This window comes from Sprattus sprattus, assembly GCF_963457725.1.
Source record: "Sprattus sprattus genome assembly, chromosome: 14".
Classification (NCBI taxonomy): Eukaryota; Metazoa; Chordata; class Actinopteri; order Clupeiformes; family Clupeidae; genus Sprattus; species Sprattus sprattus.
In genome coordinates, this window is record NC_137912.1 from 16876538 (window position 1) to 16896179 (window position 19642).

At 40.2% G+C, this 19642-nt stretch overlaps 2 protein-coding genes across 2 annotated transcripts in view; one reads left to right on the forward strand and one right to left on the reverse strand.

Moving 5' to 3' along the window:
* Window positions 1–353: 353 nt before the first annotated feature.
* atp23 (ATP23 metallopeptidase and ATP synthase assembly factor homolog) lies at window positions 354–3940 on the reverse strand. The gene is made up of 6 exons (XM_080851025.1): window positions 3734–3940; window positions 3416–3461; window positions 3252–3333; window positions 2943–3080; window positions 2464–2547; window positions 354–1926 (listed from the first exon to the last, which is right to left on the reverse strand). Exons 1-6 carry the CDS (start codon window positions 3882–3884, stop codon window positions 1723–1725), a joined length of 705 nt encoding a protein of 234 aa, XP_080707151.1. The 5' UTR covers window positions 3885–3940; the 3' UTR covers window positions 354–1722.
* Window positions 3941–6704: 2764 nt separating this feature from the next.
* The window catches only part of tdrd9 (tudor domain containing 9), a gene marked incomplete at both ends in the record, with an annotated part of 42065 nt that continues 29127 nt past the window's right edge, over window positions 6705–19642 (forward strand). The window contains 11 exons of the mRNA XM_080851646.1: window positions 6705–6820; window positions 7448–7515; window positions 8926–8999; window positions 9309–9530; window positions 12718–12840; window positions 13889–13969; window positions 14561–14725; window positions 16175–16278; window positions 16586–16708; window positions 17615–17699; window positions 17817–17874. Coding sequence (XP_080707772.1) covers window positions 6705–6820; window positions 7448–7515; window positions 8926–8999; window positions 9309–9530; window positions 12718–12840; window positions 13889–13969; window positions 14561–14725; window positions 16175–16278; window positions 16586–16708; window positions 17615–17699; window positions 17817–17874 — 1219 coding nt within the window. The remainder of the gene's footprint in view (window positions 6821–7447; window positions 7516–8925; window positions 9000–9308; window positions 9531–12717; window positions 12841–13888; window positions 13970–14560; window positions 14726–16174; window positions 16279–16585; window positions 16709–17614; window positions 17700–17816; window positions 17875–19642) is intronic.

The window sequence follows — 19642 nt, forward strand, 5'->3', positions numbered from 1 at the left end:
CAGGCGCCGAGCAGCTAATCCCCACCCTCGCGTAGCATAGGTTAAGCCTCAGCTCCTCTCCTCCGTTTCTCCATGAAGAGAGCGAGGGCACAGTGGCGTGACAGAGTCCAGACACCAGAGGCCCTTCACAGTCTCCACAAGGATTCCACAGGGACCAGAGGTCACTCTTTCAACTGCCATGCAAGACAGCTGATGGATTTCTGATCAAAATGTAGCCATGCCTAAGTCATATGTGCCGGGGGGGGGGGGGGGGGGGGGAGGGACTTGCTCAGTACTTTTTAATGTCACTGTCATACTTTTGCAGAAATTTAACACACATCACAAGTAACATCTAACTTTTATTTGCTCTGAAAATGCTCAAACTACATCATTATTTTCAACCCTCTGTTCTTTTAAAAATGAATTTAGACAAGCTACGTTACAGACTAGATCTCCCTAATGATTTTATCCTTTATACTTAACTTATACATAATTGTAGGAGTGCTCTGCCAATTGTTAGTCAAGTGCTTAGTTTCATTCGAGGGTACTTGTGTCATAGCTTATATGAGCGTGCTATTCATCTCTTTGAACAGATGAGTGGAGTACTTGTAAACCTTATCTGCAGGGACCACTACAAATAATTGTAATGCTGATTCTTCAGGGAAAGAACAAAATACTTCTTACCGACATAGATTTTACATCAAAACGTCCTTTTGCATTGCAGTGTATACCATCTTTAGGTTAGTATAACAGTTTTCCATTTGAAACAACAGCACGGGTGCCAACTGAAAAGGCACATCACTGTCTGGACTGCTAACAGAGCAAGGCCAGGAGCTCATTTGTATCAATGCTGCCATCTAGTGGTCAATATTGGAGCCAATTTAAGGACCAAAAATGCCAGACAAATCAACTGCTGGTAAATCTGATGGCACAATTTAGTCATCGAATTCCACTGAGTTTTATTAATTTAAGCTATTTAGAATCTAACTGACCTGACCCCTGTACAACTCAATACATGGTCTTCAGTTGACATAAACATCTGCACTGGTAAGTTGCACAATCGTATTTTAATAAACACTCCATTGAAAAAGAAGACCCACATTAATGCATTTAATTTCAACACGAGTTGACGCTATAAAATTGCCTCTATTAACAATATATTTCTTTTAAATCAAGAATGTGGTTAGAGAGAGAGACAAAAACGAGAGTGAGGGACCGGTCCACATGGTCACCGGTATCCGGTCTAATGAAGAACCGATTTGTTCTTGTCTTATGCCAGCACATGGCCTATAAAACATCACCCCTGCCTTTTTCATTAACTCCACAGGCCACATTACAGAGGTAAGTTCTTTCATTGTCTGCAGTTGTCAGGCGTGGTTCACTGATTCTTTATAAAGAAAATTCATACCATTACAGCTTAAGGACCAGCAAGATACTTTTTCAAACACTTCAGCTTCATGGAAAAAAGTCCCTTTTTTCATTAATCAACAAAAAACCTTGAAATATACTGCACATTTAAAATGTTCACTTTCATTGCCAACTGACTTAAAACGGAGAAATGACTCCACTGGTTCTTTCCATTGAAGAGGATGCTAAGCAGTGCTCATCAATATAGCTTCAGACAGTAAGCACTCTCCTTGGAGGGAGGTAGCAGCAGCCGACACGATGCAACTTACGCACCCTACAAAAGCACCAAATGGAATTGAGATCATCAGTCCACCGCTATAGGCTTCACAGAGTATGTTATAAGTTGGCGTAATACCGATCCCGGCTCTCGTAATGCCGATTGGCAAACTTGGCATCTTTCTTGCTGTGTGGGATGCGTTCGAAGGGGGCGTGGTCATTGAAGCAGCTGACAAAGACCTCGTCCACCACTTTCTCCGCCTCCTCGCGACTCACCTTCCGCACAGCCAGGATGGAGCGCAGGGCCCGTCCACGAACACATTCCTAGGGGACAGGGAGACACGTCAACGGTTACAGCTAACAAGATGTCCCAATGTAGGAAAATATAATCAGAAGCCAAGGGAACTAAGTCATTTTTGCAGAGTGTGAAGCAAAGTTCTCCTCCAAGTCCAATATTTTCACATCAGAACAGCAGACACTAATTAATTTACTCTACATTACTTTTTTAATTCACTCTATTTCCAACTCTAGTTCTTTTATCCTATACTGGTCGGACTATGTTTCTTTATGTGAAAAGGACAAAACACACACAAATTGACATTAGAGGTAAGGGGCCATCTTTGCTAGACTAGTAATGGTTTTCACTTATTTGGTAAGATGCAGTGATTTTCCAAAGCAATATATAAGCAAGTGACTTTGACATAACATGCAAACTAACATTATTTCACAACAATTTAGATACTTGCATCTGCCCTCAATTTTATACACACACACACACACACACACACACACACACACACACACACACACACACAGCCAGTGTTTCCACTGATACATTCATGTTAGCTTGTAAAACTTTACCTGGTGGTGCTGTTTGAGGCCAAAGTTGAGCCTGGACAGTTCGTTGCTGAAAGAGCAATCTCCACTAAGATTAGCTGCCCGGATCTGAGAAGGGCAACAACAACACAGTGTTTAACGGGCCTGTCACATCATGCATCACCCTGCATCTTCCATTGCTTCAATATAATGGCATTACGGTCTTCTTAAAAGAATATACAGATGTACTTTTGGATCGTCCACCACGCCATACAGATGCCTACATTTCAACATGACAATATGTTTCATGATAAACAGTTAGTGTAGCCAAGTGAACATAACAGTTATATTATATATATATAGTTAGAAACACAGAGTAAAGACTACTTAGTTGTGAGGTGTCTAATAATATTAACTGTTTGCGTTTGTGGCCATTCAAAAGCCACATGAAAATTGGAATGAGACATTAAACTTCACAACTCACATGATGAGGTTAAAGCCAAATTCAAAGAAAAAATGTTCACCTCTGAGCAAGCTAGGTGTTTGAAATTGTTGAACCAGTCAACATGTGCTCGACAGTGGTCAAAGGCATGAATGAGCTCGTGGGTTACCACTCTGTTCATGTGGGCCTGCTGGTGAATGTTGTTCTGGCACAAGACTATCTAGAGAAAGAGACAGAGAGACAGAGAGAGAGAGAGAGAGATTTTATGATGTTTGTCAGCGCCAACACATATATTCCCCTGTGAGGTAATTACATCACAGCGGTGACATTCTTCATTGCAATTCAATAACTTTTCATTCGTCTTATTCCAGAGTATTAGCCATGCTTTTACCTGCGACGATGTTGCGTCAAAACCTCCGCTGACAGCACCATCGCAGTCCTCACAGGAAAAATGTCGGTCTTTAAACACCTGGCTGATTGGAGAAAACCATATTTGCCACTGATGCACAACATCTAGAATTGATATGAATTGACAACAGAGCAAGCTATACGTACCACCCTGCATTTTTCATTGCTCCCAGTAGAAGTTTAGCGTATGGACCTGTTAGAAAAAGTGGCGTTCAATTCACCTTGATATCAACCAATAACATTAGCTAAAACATTTCCCCTGGCTAACATTGTGGTTAGCTTTACAGCTTTTATAAATCATGCCATATTTCAAATGAGCAAAGTACTATTTTTTATATCTATTCCCGAACATGCTCCAAACAGTCATGCACATGCTACTGTAGTACAGTACGACTGACAGACGTGGAACCTGCAGAAACATCAAAACTAGCAAACTAGCTAGCTAGCTGAGATAGCTTCACATACTTGTTTCCAAGGCGAGATGGAGCATGACCTGACACTTATGATTAAAAGTGAACAAGGTTGCTCCTATCGAGTCTTTTCTGTATTTGGGAGCATTTCTCTCGGGGAATAAATTGTAGCCATAGTCATCCTCTTGTTGTTTACTTTGATCCATTTATATTGTCCAGCTAGATAGCTGCGCTACATTAGTCAGTCAGACAGCAAGCTAGCAGTAGGTCATTCTGTGTTTTGTAAACCACGTGGGCACCACTACGTCAGAGGTTAAAGGCAAAGTTTCCTTTCTTAACCCTTTGTTGAACACTAGGCCGTATCCTTTGTGTACATGGGTTTAGCTTTCGACCTCTAAAAGGCTCTTTGAGATTCTAGCATTATTGTGAGTTTACTAGTATGTGAACATTCAGAAAAAAAAATACTTTGAGGAGTGTATCATTACGGTATAATACATATGTGTAGTCACAGAGCAAAGAAAACCATGTCCCAGTACACAGACAGTGTCTAAAAGGCAACTAGTTATTTATGAACTGTGTTCATTAGAATCCTCTCCATGTTCTTATCGTCCAACATATCCCCTCAATATGCATCTGTCAATTCTGATGAATCCTGATAGGTATTCCACATAGGCGACATGTCTACAAACCGGGGGGAAATAAACTCTAAGGTAATTAAGACTAAGTGTTAACTCTGAGTTAATTAAGACTAAGTGGTAAACTTCCTATGTTGGAGCCCTTTGGTTTCATTCTCTTAACAAACCAAAGCCATAGGGTTTATCACTTACTTTGTTTTAACTTAGTTTGCTTGGTCCTTAAACCAAGTTGGAATACCCCAGAGAGGAACACCTTCACTCTGCCTTTAAACTTTAAAGATAATTTAGAACCACTCAGTACTAAAATGTTGAAATTACCACTTTTAATGGTTGTGTGGCATGATTTTCTTGTGTGTTTGATTTTCTGCTCAGAATGAGTGAGGGTTGAGACCCATTGGTTCCTAGAGCAGAGGATTTCTTCTTCCAACACCAATGTTACAAAAGGATTCAGATTTAAACACTATGCAACAATTTAACACTTTTTGAGGTATGGTTTTATTGGCAACCAGTTTTGGTACAATTGTCAAATTCATTTTGATAGCATATGGTCATGTGAAAGACAGATAAACACATATGTCTTCCCCACTAGCCATCCAAGATATGCCCTATGTAGTTCTGTGTAACGGGCTGGAACACCCTGCAAAAACGGAAGAAAAGCTTTCACACCCATGGCATTGCCATCTATACTGCCAAAAGACACCAGTTCGTTTGTTGGCAAGCTTCTATCAGTGTCAGCTGGGTTGTTGGTGGTGTTTGCATGCATTTTCGGTAGTTAGCTTACTAGTTTTGGAACAGAACTCTGTATTGCTGCTTTAATTTATTTTGCTGAATAACTGTTCATGGTTCTGTTCAATAACTGTGTGTGTGGAGGGAGCGAATAATTGTGAGAAAATCATAAGGCACACAAGAGATTAGGGGGCATCGAAACTACTTGTATATGTACATTAGTTATAAAATGCTCTAGTTCCAACAGGTGTAATGATTCTGTAGCCTTTTGGATTTAGAGCCCAATTTTAGAATACATTTGCACTATGTGTTGTATGGCAAGATGGTAATGTACAGTCATGGCCAAAAGTTTGAGAATGACACAAATATGCATTTTCACAAAGTTTGCTGCTTCAGTGTCTTTAGATATTTTTGTCAGATGTTACTATGGAAGGCTGAAGCATAATTACAAACATTTAATGAATGTCACTGGCTTTTATTGGCAATTACAAGAAGTTAATGCAAAAAGTCAATATGTGCAGTTTTTGCTTTCTTTTTCAAGACCTCTGCAATCCGCCCTGGCATGCTGTCAATTAACTTCTGGGCCACATCCTGACTGATGGCGGCCCATTCTTGCATAATCAATGCTTGGAGTTTGTCAGAAATAGTTTTTTTTTGTTTGTCCACCCGCCTCTTGAGGATTGACCACAAGTTCTCAATGGGATTAAGGTCTGGGGAGTTTCCTGGCCAATGGACCCAAAATATCAATGTTTTGTTCCCCGAGCCACTTAGTTATCACTTTTGCCTTATGGCAAGGTGCTCCATCATGCTGGGAAAGGCATTGTTCATCACCAAACTGTTCCTGGATGGTTGGGAGAAGTTGCTCTCGGAGCACCTTGCCATAAAGCAAAAATGATAACTAGTGGCTCGGGGAACAAAACATTGATATTTTGGGTCCATTGGCCAGGAAACTCCCCAGACCTTAATCCCATTGAGCATTTGTGGTCAATCCTCAAGAGGCGGGTGGACAAACAAAAAAAAACTACTTCTGACAAACTCCAAGCATTGATTATGCAAGAATGGGTCGCCATCAGTCAGGATGTGGCCCAGAAGTTAATTGACAGCATGCCAGGGCGGATTGCAGAGGTTTGCATTAACTTCATGTAATTGCCAATAAAAGCCAGTGACACTTAATAAATGTTTGTAATTATACTTCAGTTTTCCATAGTAACATCTGACAAAAATATCTAAAGACACTGAAGCAGCAAACTTTGTGAAAATGCATATTTGTGTCATTCTCAAAACTTTTGGCCACGACTGTATACGCTTAAGGAGTATTAACAAAAATGAACCAGCAGATGGCGATAGCTTGCTAAATACCTTTCAGGTAGGCCCACTTGAACATTTTTGCGTTTAAGGCCAACTTTGTTCAGTTTTACAGAGGAGAATTTAGAATATATGTCACATCAGTTGAATCTTAATGGGATATGTACAACTAAATGTATGTTTAAATCCATTTGTCCCCCTTTCATAATCCCACCACCTGCCTGTTGCTGCATCAGGTCAAAGGGTAAACTGCACAGTTGAGGTGGCTGCCATCGGAGGACAGTCAAGACAGTTGGAAACAGATTAGGGGGCTTAAAGAAAGCAGTAGTTGTAGTATTACAAACAGTGAAATATTTAAAAATGAAAAAAGCAGTGACCGCTGGCCAGATTGCAGATTGGTTCGCTATCGGAACACAGTCTGCCAAACAAAATGCTGAAAAGGAAAAGAGAGAATCCAGCACAGAAGCTAATGCTAGGTAACGGTAATTTTGATTACTCATTAGATCATGTTAGGTAGCCTTACCTTAAAATATCAGTAATAACACACGCCGAATAATATGCCACGTGAACCAATAGTCAAAGTTAAATTAAGATAAAATAAGAATTCGAAATGTTGGATGAGGTTTTGAAATCCATAGGTTAAAAAAATGATAAACCTGTCGACGTAACAATTGTCTTCATCTGGTTTTGAAACATCGACCACGTGCTAATTTCACCAACCCTGTGATAACGTTAGCTCGGTAAAAAAACAATTTATCTTGCTATTAATTGCCATGTTAAGGTCATAATACGGTTTTAATGATGGTATCTAAATAAATGTGGGCGAATTGGTGTTTGCTGAACTATGGTTGTGTCAGTAAGGGTACACAGGTGTGCGATGCCAGGTGGATTATGTGAGCTACTAACGTTAAAGGTATAGGGTAACCTTGGCTATCGGAAGAAATTCGATTTTAATAAGCTAAATATTGCAATATGTACCAGGTGCCTGGTAGTCATTAAAAAAAATGAATTTACAAGGTGTCAAATTATAATGTGTGACTTGTATAATGAGTAATGAAAGTGTGGCAAAACCTGGTAATGGTAACTCTGGTATGTGTGTGCAGCCCTGGTGACCATGAAGAGAGGAATCATTCGGAATGCTTTGATGGAGTGAGGAGACTAAGACTTGACAGTAAGTTAACAGCACAACATGCACTGGTGCAGATTTAATTTTTAAAGAGAATGGATATTTCACTTAACTTACTGTACAGTCCTCCTGGCAAACACAAGTTATTATTGACCATATATGCACATCAGTTACTATTCAGACATTTTTGCTGCTTTAACTGCGGTGGAGGATTTATCTCTGGGGATTGGTATTGCATCCTATACCAAGGTGACGTGCAGCCTTCGATCTACTGATCCAATAAACCTTTTTATCAATTTCGGCAAAACTTGGTTTAATTTGGACTAAATTAATTTGAAGTGGTAAACCTCCTAATAGAAGCGCCCTACGGCTTTGATTTGCTAGGATAATGAAGTCATAGGACTCTTCTATTAGAAGGTGTACCACTTATTCTGTTTCTAGGGTTAATTTCACCAGGTTTGTCACTAAACCATGTTCTCGGAATACCCTCCTAGCCCTAGAAATGGGAAACCGACATAATGACTGGACCCAGCAATAAACAGATATTGCCAATCAAAACGGTGCGTTGGGAGCATGTAAGGGAAGGGTGTAATGTTATTGGCTTTTGAGCACAAACCCCAACAACTTTTTGCTAAACCGAATCGTGGTATGCATCTTTAATTAGCATGACCGTTGCTCTCCTATGCACTCGCACTGTGTTGTGTTTAAACATGGACCCAATGCTAAGAGACGTAGAGCATCCCTATGTGAGGTGGCAGGAGGGGCTGAGGTTACTGAAGTGTAGTCTATTAATCTGTGCAAAGGCCATGATGGAGATGGGGAAATAGGGTCTTCTGTCTGTGGCTCTATGCCAGGGGTTTTCAACCAGTGGTCCGTGAAGGCATTGCAGGGGTCCCTGACTATGCAATTTAACAATGTAGTTTCACTTCTTTTTTTTTAACAAGTAATCCTCAGATGCTTCTTAGTCAGAATGTTGGTCCCTGGGTCACAATCAGTTGAAAACACCTGCTCTATGCCATGGATACGCTAAACTGTGTCACTGACTCAGGGGAAAGGGGTTTATAACCTGTTTGCTGGGACTGCCGATCTGGGACTGAAGTCTCATTATTACACTGGTTAAATATGAAGAGCAACCAGAGAGCCAATCAATTCTATGAAAAATTCAATCAATGAAGTTATGTGACAGATGTAACCAATTACAATGAAGATGTTAAAGGAAATGTATAATCAATGTTTGTGTGTGTAATTCTGTTTTGGGGTATAAAAGATGATGTAGGGCTATTTATTTATATCACTGCTTCTTACCATTGTACTGGTAAGGCTTTGATCTAGTGTCTGCCGAGCTGTAATAAACTAAACTGATGACGCCCTGTGCTTCAAACTCTTGAAAAAGTTGGAAATAGCCATAAAACCCAGCTTTGTTGAAGGCTAGCCTTTCGTCTTTTTAATGCCTAGGTTCATCTGACCCCCCGCCCGTCCTGACCAGCGTTGAGTATCCTTCCCTACCAATCACCAAGGACAGACATGAGGTATATAAAATAAGACTGTTTTGTGACACAATTAAACTTGGTGGCAAATACTGTGTGTGTTTGTTCCCTAGCTTTGTCTTAAAGGGAATAACTCCATGGTGATTGACACATTTTCCAGAGTTTCTGTGTTGTATAGAGAATAACTTTGTGTAGATTGTTGTTTATGTGTATAGCCGCCTTCACCTCTACTAGTGTATAACTCGTTGGTGACTGTCAGTGTGTGTGTGTGTCCCAGCTTAGTCTCTTAAAGAGAATAACTCCGTTGTGTGTGTGTGTGTGTGTGTGTGTGTGTGTGTGTGTGTTCCACAGCTTGTGTCTCTAATAGAGAATAACTCAGTTGTGATAATCCGCGGGGCCACGGGTAGTGGGAAGACCACCCAGCTGCCTCAGTTTGTCCTGGACTACTACAATGAGAGGCATGTGCCCTGCAACCTGGTTGTCACTCAGCCCCGCAAAATTGGCGCCTCCAGCATTGCCCGCTGGGTTGCACGCCAGCGCAAGTGTGCCCTGGGTAGTCTGGTGGGCTATCAGGTATGACACAGTCTGCAGTTTTGGAGGTTGTCTTATTCTTACAGATGTCCCACATAGGGATGTCACAAGAACCGATACTTACGGTACCTTTCGGTACTAAAATAACAAAACACCGACAATACCCATTTTTTTAAAGCACCGTAGGTACCGTGATGCCCGGTGCCAGCTGTTAGAATTGGTGCTGCGCTTCTTCTGGAACTGACGGGGGCAGTATACGCTTCGGTGTTCCGGTCGAAGTTTTGTCATGTTTTTCACACGCAGATCTGCCATTTACTATTGTAAACGATGAAACTAGTGGAGGTGGCCAGGTCTGAAGTTTTGCCAGACTGGAAATGGCGTATCGTATCAGGCTCATTTTGGAGGATAATTATCATATCTGGCAACACTGGGTAAGCGGTCGACCAATGAGCGCACGCGCAAAAAGGTGGAACGTAACGGAGATACCCTTTCCAAAAGACGTAATATTAGTTTGTGAGACACACAAATATCCGATGAGGCTAAATACTGGACACTTTCGAAAAGAGGATATGTTCGGGTAAAACAGGACGTCTAGTCACCCTACTTTTGAACATTATGCAAACGATGCTACCGTGTTCTTCAGACCAAGGGAGATAGTACTTTCAATTTAGCAAAGCACCTGAAAGACAGTCATCTGTATTTGTTTAAAGAACTCAAGGATAGTTCTGATTCATATTAACAACATCCAAATAATGCCGTTTTTTAAATCTGTCATATAGGGCTGGGCGATATGACGATATATATCGTGAGGACGATAGAAACGTGTCTATCGTGACCTTTCTCCTCTATCGTTTCTATCGTGATAAACTTATTTTTTCACTATTACAGCTAATATACATTTTAATATAATTTCACATCCTAATATAACATTTTGCTTTTCTTATTATGCAAACTCTAAGTTTATACAACTGTAAAAAAAGAATATTAAGATACATTTTAGAGAACGTGGTTTTGCGACACGACACCGCTTTACATTACGCTGCTTTGCATCATACGCTTGCGACATGATTGACGGTGAGAGCCCGCGAAATTTAATTCTGGTTTAAAAAAAAAATGAATAATGGACGCGCTGCAGGAAGGTGTAACTGTTACCACAGCCGCTGTTATACAATTGGGCATCGACACCCATTGCTAATGACAGCGTCATTACTTTATTGCAGCAGTGAAAATCAAGACATTACAGACGTGCAAATGCTGGGGTGGCCCATTCAAATCAACGGAACTTTTTTGAACATTTTGGAGAGCCGTATAATACGAGTATAAATATAGCCATTTATTAGCAGATTCTGTTCCATTTTTCTCAATGATGGTCAAATAGTTGTAGTTTAAGATGCACTATTTCGTTAGTTTAGATTTCTTTTCAGTATTTCAAAAGTGAAGGAGCTGTGGGAGCACAAGAACAGTGAGCATCTAGCAGCGATTATCATAGACATAGCATATGTGTATATGTCTTTGGCGTTTATAGCTTAACTATCTAGATTCTAAGTAGCATGGAGGTTTTTTTTGGTACTCCACGTAGATCATAAACCCTTGAAGATAAAAATGAAATTGGTTGGGAAATGTAAACGCTAATATGCTTTTTATCCAGATAAAACGCAGCTCCATCGTTTACTTGCGTTTGTTTACAGGACCATCTTCACTGTTGCACCAACGGGCTGAAGCGGTCAATGGGGCGTATGTGTAATGGCCAACTTCTTAATTTTCTTATTTTTATACGTGGCCATATAAGAAAATGTTTTTCTCATCATTATTGCTATAGCATATGAACAAACATTGAAAAGAAAGTTTTTTAATTAAATTAAACTTGATTTATCTTCTGAAAGTAGGCCTACATTAAAGAACCACTAAAAGTCACAAGCACTGGACTAAATGTCATGCACTTTGTTTTAATCTTACTATTTAAAGATTCAATGGAAACGTTCAGTACAATCTGCGTAATTGTGGTACAGGTCGTGATGGATCACACTTTTAAGTACACCCCTATCCAGTAAAGCAAGAGGGCATATCGTGATATATATCGCTATCGTGATATAAAATAATCCATATCGTGATATATGTTTTTTTCCATATCGCCCAGCCCTACTGTCATATTGAAATACATGGTACATGATGTTTAAAATGATGGGCACCTGTGTTACAATGGCTAATGTTATGTACATAGTTTAGGTAAGCTATGCTGTAGTTTTAAAGTTAGCCTATAGCCTACCTTGTTTAGAATTAGATAGAGAAAGAGAGCATGTATCTTGCAAGTATCATGACTAAACTAGGGAAATTCACAGAATGTCCTAGTTTAATATAGTTACACATACATATGCAATTGGTTTGACAACACGATTACCCAATTTATTAATTGATTTCGATGCCATAGGCTCAATGTAGCCGATGTATAAGACGATTTGCGAGTGACCGCTGGAATTTCGCCGCAACCACACTGAACATTTCGATTTATTTTGTATTAAATACGTCCTTTAAGAAGCTCAAAACTCATGTTCATCCTGTTAGCTGAATGATTGCACTGTTATATCCACGGTTTTGTTGTGCACTGTTGTTGTTTTTGCACAGTACCTTTTGAAAAGATGCCTGAAAGTCTGGAATGTGTCTGGGGTCACTAGTTGTTGCACTTTAACCCTTAATTGCACTTTATTATGTTGTGCTATGCTATATTGCACATGTGTTGTATGTCTTATGACATTTAGCTATTTTCACATATTTTAATAAAGAAGTTCATGTTTCAAGTTCAAGTACATGGATCTTGGAAAATCCTTTTTTTTTTTTTTTTACAGTGGTATCGAAATTGGTATCGAGAATCGTGTTATTTTACTCGTATTGGTACCGACTACTGAATTTTTGGTATCGTAACACCCCTAGTCCCACAGTCCTGTCACTGTTCTGTCTGTGTGCTTTAAAGTCCAGGTATTTGGAAGTTTATGAGCATGTAATTTGGTTTATTTTATTTGTGTGTTAACAGTGTAGGAAAAGAAGGCTCTGAAACACGTAGACATTACCAAGACCAGCTTATGTTGCTTACAGCAGCTTATTAGCAACTTGAAGGTTTTGGCATTGTTTGGGAAAGGGGTGGGGGCTGAGGATAGAAGAATTATTTAGCCCCTATAAATCTGAAAGAAAACCTCAGAGCATTACTGAGACGTGTGTGTGTGTGTGTGTGAAGGTGGGCCTGGAGAAAATGGCGTCAGAGCACACCAGGCTGATTTACATGACCACTGGAGTCCTCCTGCAGAAGCTGGTGGGGGCCAAGAGCCTGACGGAGTACTCCCATATTTTCATAGATGAGGTATTGTGGAAAACCTATGGGCAACACTGGTGTGAGACTGAGGAAAAGTTACAAGCAACACAAGCACAAAAAAGACAAACAAATCCAAAGCTCTCCTTTATTACAAGCTCAGCACATGTCACACATACAGTCCCACTGTTTCAGTGAAACACACGTGAATAACAAACATATGTTGAACAATATCCTATATGCATCCTTTAATCTTCCTGTTTTTGTCATCTCATGCTCCATCCCATGGTTACAATTATGTGTCATCAGCTATGTATGTGACACATGTCTGCCTAAAGGAAGTCCCTATAGTGCTGAGTATATATTCCTTATGTTGCGTATTAGAAGGAATTGGTGTCCGCACCTAAAGGTATGTTACATACCTCATACTCAGGGACAGAAAGGACCACCTAAAAGTCAAGCTACACTCTTACACACACATTTGTTTGTGTAAGTAAGTTGGTTGCCAGCTCATTCATAAACAGAAGTGAATGGACATTGGTTCATTATAAGGACTACACATCAGACACAACTGACAGTTGAGCAGCTGTGTTCAAAAGAATTTTCAACGTCTTTGAAGTTCAACATTTTTGGCGAACTATTTCTCTGCTTTTTAACACTACGAATAGTAACAAATACATTGTAAAAAGACACAATGTGTTAAGATATGTTATTGTTTTGGCCGTGTAATACGCAGGATAATGTATAGAACGGCGGTCATTATCGGGAAAATAAGCCCCTTCAGGGCGAAGCAACACCCCTCCGCGTCAGGGTGCTGTTTGCCCTGTCGGGGCTTATTTTCCCGATAATGACCGGCGTTCTATACATTATCCGTTACATATTAAATTGTATATTATGTGTTCACTCAGAAATCGCATGCTATTATGCCTCAGCATAACATTAAAGCACTCTGTAAATGTGCACTAAAGTTAGTCCATACAGAAAACAAATATTAAAATGTAGCATGTACCTCAAAATAAATGAGAAATATCTAGTATCAATCTAATAAAATCTATCGAAATTATGTCTGTCACAAAGTAAATTTTTTGTCCTGCGACAGGTTCACGAACGAACAGAGGAATTGGACTTCTTGCTGTTAGTCATCAGGAAATTGTTGTTCTCCAATTCCCGACATGTGCGGGTAAGTCCAACATACACTCTCTTGTGCACACACTCACACACACACACCCCCCTCCACTGTCACCCCTTCCCTCCTGTCCTCTACATCCCAGTACATCTGCCTCCAAAGCAGTCAGAATTCTCTACACACACTGGTTTAAAGCTTTTGGTTTGTGGTTTGTTTGATGTAGAGTATGATTGTGGTGTAGAGTATGATTTTGGCTGGTCTGGTGCAGAATTGTTAGTTGCTGGTCTTTCCTCTCTGCCACAGGTTATTCTGATGTCTGCCACCATTAACTGCAAGGAGTTTGATTGTGGTGTAGAGTATGATTTTGGCTGGTCTGGTGCAGAATTGTTAGTTGCTGGTCTTTCCTCTCTGCCACAGGTTATTCTGATGTCTGCCACCATTAACTGCAAGGAGTTTGATTGTGGTGTAGAGTATGATTTTGGCTGGTCTGGTGCAGAATTGTTAGTTGCTGGTCTTTCCTCTCTGCCACAGGTTATTCTGATGCCTGCCACCATTAACTGCAAGGAGTTTGATTGTGGTGTAGAGTATGATTTTGGCTGGTCTGGTGCAGAATTGTTAGTTGCTGGTCTTTCCTCTCTGCCACAGGTTATTCTGATGTCTGCCACCATTAACTGCAAGGAGTTTGCAGAGTATTTTGGCACCCCCGTGCTCAGCCAGCTGAACCCTGCCTATGTGTTTGAGGTGGAGGGGGCGCCCTACGCCATCGAGCAATTCTACCTGGACAACCTGCGTGGGCTCATCCCCTTCACGGTGAAGCTCATGATACCACCTTTACACACACACACACACATATATATACATACATACATACACACATACATGAATACAGACAGAATCACACACACATACACAACACTACAGTGTGTAAAAAAGTGTTTTGTTCTCCTTTCTAAACATCCATAAGATCGCATACGAAGTGGTTAAGAATAAATAAATAGTCTGTTTCAAAACATTTGACAATAGGGAATACTTTTATTTTCTAGGGATGCACGATATTGAATTTTAGCCGATATCCGATATGCCGATATTTACAAGCTCATTTTGGCCGATTGCCGATGCCGATATATACATCTCAGCTTTTTAATTATTGAAAAGTCTCTACTGTACTAGAATTAATCTGTTATTATGCTAGGGTATTGCTGTAAATACAGGACATTACAGACTTGAGTATCATTTTAGACATAGACATTCACTCATGAAACTGAAATGGTTTCAAATATGGCAGATTTATTTATATTTTCACGTCACAATTTTCATACTTGAACAGTACCTCCTTGAACTTGAACAACTACACTATGGAAATGCAGCTTGGCTTACTTGGCAAGCTAACATTGGTTAACTGACTTACAGTTTAATAACGTCCCTTGTAGGATTTCTAGACTAATCTATGTAACGTTATTGCCAAGTTAACCAAATAAATTCCATATATGGAAAAGTAAGCCATGTACAGATAGGTGGGCTCGTGACATAACGTTTCACGTCGCGTCAAATGAGGCATCTTCAACTTCTCTGGTGTCACGTAGCATGCTTGGCTAACTTGGCAAGCTAACCTTGGTTAACTGACTTACAGTTTAATAACGTCCCTTCTAGGATTTCTAGACTAATCTTTGTAACGTTATTGCCAAGTTAGCTGTATAAATTCCATATATGCAAAAGTAAGCCATGTACAGATAGCGTGGGCTTGTGACATAACGTTTCACATCCCGTGAAATGAGGTATCAACTTCTCTAGTGTCACGTAGCATGCAAGCTAACAAGCTAGTGTTGTCTAGCTAACTCCGTAACTTATAAACGGCTATTAGCGCGACAGGTAATAAAGCAGGTTGTAAAGCGTCTACAAGTCAATGCATGCAACCTACGTTATGGCCAAGCTGCATCTCCTCCTCCTTCTCCTGAAAAGTTTTCTGACAAATAGGCATTTTGTCATCATCCTCTGATACTGTGAAGTACTGCCACACAGCCGACGCTCATTAACATTTGCTTTGCGTGCGCATAATTTACACGTCAACTTAATTTTTCATATCTGCAGGTACCGATAATTACGTTTTGAAGCCGATATCTGCCGATACCGATGTCGTGCCGATATTATCGTGCATCCCTATTATTTTCATGCCTGTGTATGTATTTTTGAAGACCGTGTGTGTGTGACTTTGTGTGTGTGTGTTTTTTGTGTTTGTGTGTGTGTTTGTGTGCGCGCCAGGCGGTACCCATGCACTGGGATGAGCCTGGCATTAGTTTGCAGATGTACAGTGTAGCCATCAGCCTGATCGAGAGCTTTGACACCATGGAGGAAAAAGACCAAAGGTCAGGAGGTCACAGGGATTCACGCTCAAAGAGGCTTATTCTAGCCACTGTATTTCCCTCATAATCATCCTAAATACTTCTTGGCATTTTATTTGAATTTTTTTCTTAACTCTTACTGTATCATTTATGGTAATGGTCACTCATACTTCTGGGAAAGAAATGTAACAACAATGAAGAAAGATTGTGTCGGAGGATGAATTAACATTTTGCTGAACCTAAGTGCTCAGGTTTTGTCTGTGTAGTCTAGTTTTGAAGCAGACAGGCATGAATGTGTGAGTTTCAACTAGATTGTGTGTGTGTGTCCCAGTCGTAAAGAAGAGACCAAGGGATTTGTGCAGCTGCCAGAGAGGGGCAGTGTTTTGGCTTTCCTGCCTGGCCTTGCTGAGATCCAGTACATGCAGGACGCTCTGTCCAAACTTGGACGCAAGAGGTGCGTGCAGTGTGTGTGTGTGTGTGTGTGTGTGTGTGTGTGCAAGCTCAAGAAGGTAAATAAATGTATGAAACCGTTCTATCTGGGAGGTGGCAACTGGACTGGGTGGTGTATTAGGGAGAAGGGTTTCAAATCGCTTCTGCCTTCCTTCTGCCCAAACAATCCTTTTATTTGAAATTAGTGTTTACACAATACATTAATCATTAGCAGTGGTTTCCCAATATGGTAGTAAGACACGCACATGCAGATGGCTAACCTTAACATCTGCCTAGCAACAAATTCGTTTCAGGTAATGGAGCAATCCTATTTTCTTATCATGTCATAAACATTCTTGAGGTAATTGGTTTCACAGGCATGCTGTATTGATCAGTTTCTGTGGAAATGTACTGCCTCTCAAATAAAATCAGAACACAATACCCACAGCAGTTTAGAGCATTCCCTTTTAGTCTAAACATTCATGATAAAATATAGAATACTTTCTTTCACACATGCTCAAGAATATGCGTAGTTCTCCCTAGTGACTGTAGCACTTTGAGTGCAGCCGTCTGTGTGGTTTTGATTTTAATGTTTGTTTATTGTAAATACATGTTTCATACATGGAGGAATGTAAAATAATCCCCCTTGTAAATAAATAAGAATATATTTTTATATGTAAGCCACCATCTCCTGCACCCTTCTTCCCAGCTACACCACCCAGTCCAGTCGCCACCTCCCAAAACAACGTGGGGTGACCGCTCAGTTCGTCACATTTACTTTATTGTCATTGTCACTAAAACGACGAGGCAGCACCAGACAGCTTAAAAAAACTTAAATTGCTGAGCACACTAACTGCCACAACTAAATTTAATAAATAATATCACACATAATATATGTGTGTGTGTGCACGTGTGTGTTTGTTTTGTGTAGGTTGCAGGTCTACCCACTCCACTCCACAGTGACTCTTGAAGAACAGAATGAGGTTTTCTTGAATCCTGTGCCTGGATACAGGAAGGTAATTGTGGGCAGATGGGAACCACAATTAAAAAAAAAAAAAAAAAACTACATGTGAAGACATCTAGGTCATCCTTTCTAAACTCGTGTCCTTTTTTGACGTTTGTGTGTGTTTCAGATCATCCTCTCCACTAACATTGCTGAGAGCTCAGTCACTGTTCCAGATGTGAAGTATGGTAAGTGACACTGAGAAGAGATTATTCTCCGTCATTCTGTTTGCACAGCTCATCACTTTTGTGAGTTCTTGCTAACTGGGTCATTTTCAAATTTTTATTTTCTTTTGTTTTTTAATAAAACTCTGATTGGAAGTCATACAAATGGTTTGCTGCAGGGCTATGAGTGAATAGCTCAGATTAGGCTGGCTCTGTTGCACAGAGGGCCCTATGTTGGACAGCGAAAAACAGCTGGTGAACAGCTGAAGAAAAAAACACACAAAGAAACAGCTGGTGAACAATTGAATGCGCCAATTTCAAACCACCACTGCCCAAGTTTAATTTATGTATCTCTATACATACATTAGCAAGGAAGCAGGAGCAAACCTGTGTTATGCGTTCATGCAATTAATATATACACATTTCAGCTCCTACATATCCTGGCTGGCCTTTAAGAAATAATAACATGTTTGTCTAAAAGGTTAAACTCCTTGAAATGGTAGTCATATTTGTCCAACTTAAATGAAATGCTCAGTCAGTAGAAAACTAATGTCATCCATGATGTCACAATGATATTTCTTGTCATTTCTATTCACGTATTGTAGTCTGATTACACTAATCAGACTAATCTTGTCATGACTGAGTTCTGATCTTTTCTTGTGCAGATTGGTAATAAAGGAAGCTCTTCTGATACTCATTTTACTGCAATTTAAAATGTGGTTTCCACTTACCCAACCAGCCCTTAATTTCTTTTTGCGACCACTGTATGTCATCAGAAATGAAAACCAAGTGCACTGTCCTTTTGTAGATTACAGTATTCATGGATTAAAGTTTTCCGTCCCTATGACGGATTTCCGTCAACTCGGCTCGCATAAGGCCAAAAATGAGATCGATGCAGATCCGAAGAGAAACAAAATAGGGAGGGGGGGGCACTGATATGATTTGCAGCGTCGGAAATACACGAGGGCAAAGGGCAAAACTGCCTCAAGAAATGTAATTTTGCCCCTAAAATGTATAAGAGTAAATTATAATTTTCTGTAATAATAATTTAATGAACTTGCCAAAAACATCGTAGCCTATGACCCGGTCAGTTGCCATAAGAATGACGGCGCGCACTGATACGAACAGAGAGAAAATAGGGCCAAGTGATAACGAGGTGTGACTTTTTCCACTACCATGTTTTTGGGATGCAAATATATCACTCTTTTGAACACATAATGTTTTGGGAAGAGAAACGTTTTATTTTGCTGGGTCTATGTTTTGATTTTCGCATTGACTGATTGTTGCGTGAAGAAATGAACGTTCTAACAAAAAATATTTGGAGCGCTTCCTAATCAGACCTGGCTGTGAGTGCGAGAGTGAGTGAGGAGAAATGAGGATCAGCGCAGTCTCTGTCACCAGCTCAGGTTCTAAAATATAAAATTCATACACCCAGCGACTGTCAAAAATGAAAGCTAGATTGACTGGGTGGAGGAAGACGATGACGAAGAGAAAAAGACCCGGTTTTGTTTTCAAGGCATGTTGGAATTGTGGACAACGAGTTGCCCAAATCCTTGTCAATCCAGCACAGGTACATTCTTCTGCTGACTCCATCAAGGGGAGCAAAAACATTCAGAAATACATGGCATTTCGTCACCAAGCACCAAGCGACACACATCGCCTACGTTGAATGATAACTAGTAATAATACTTTTAGAAATGATTTAGTTCGGTCTAGTTTAATGTTAGTTAGCTAACGTTGGCTACAAAGGCTGGCTTGCATGCTAGCTAACTAGTCTAATCTGTATTTCCTG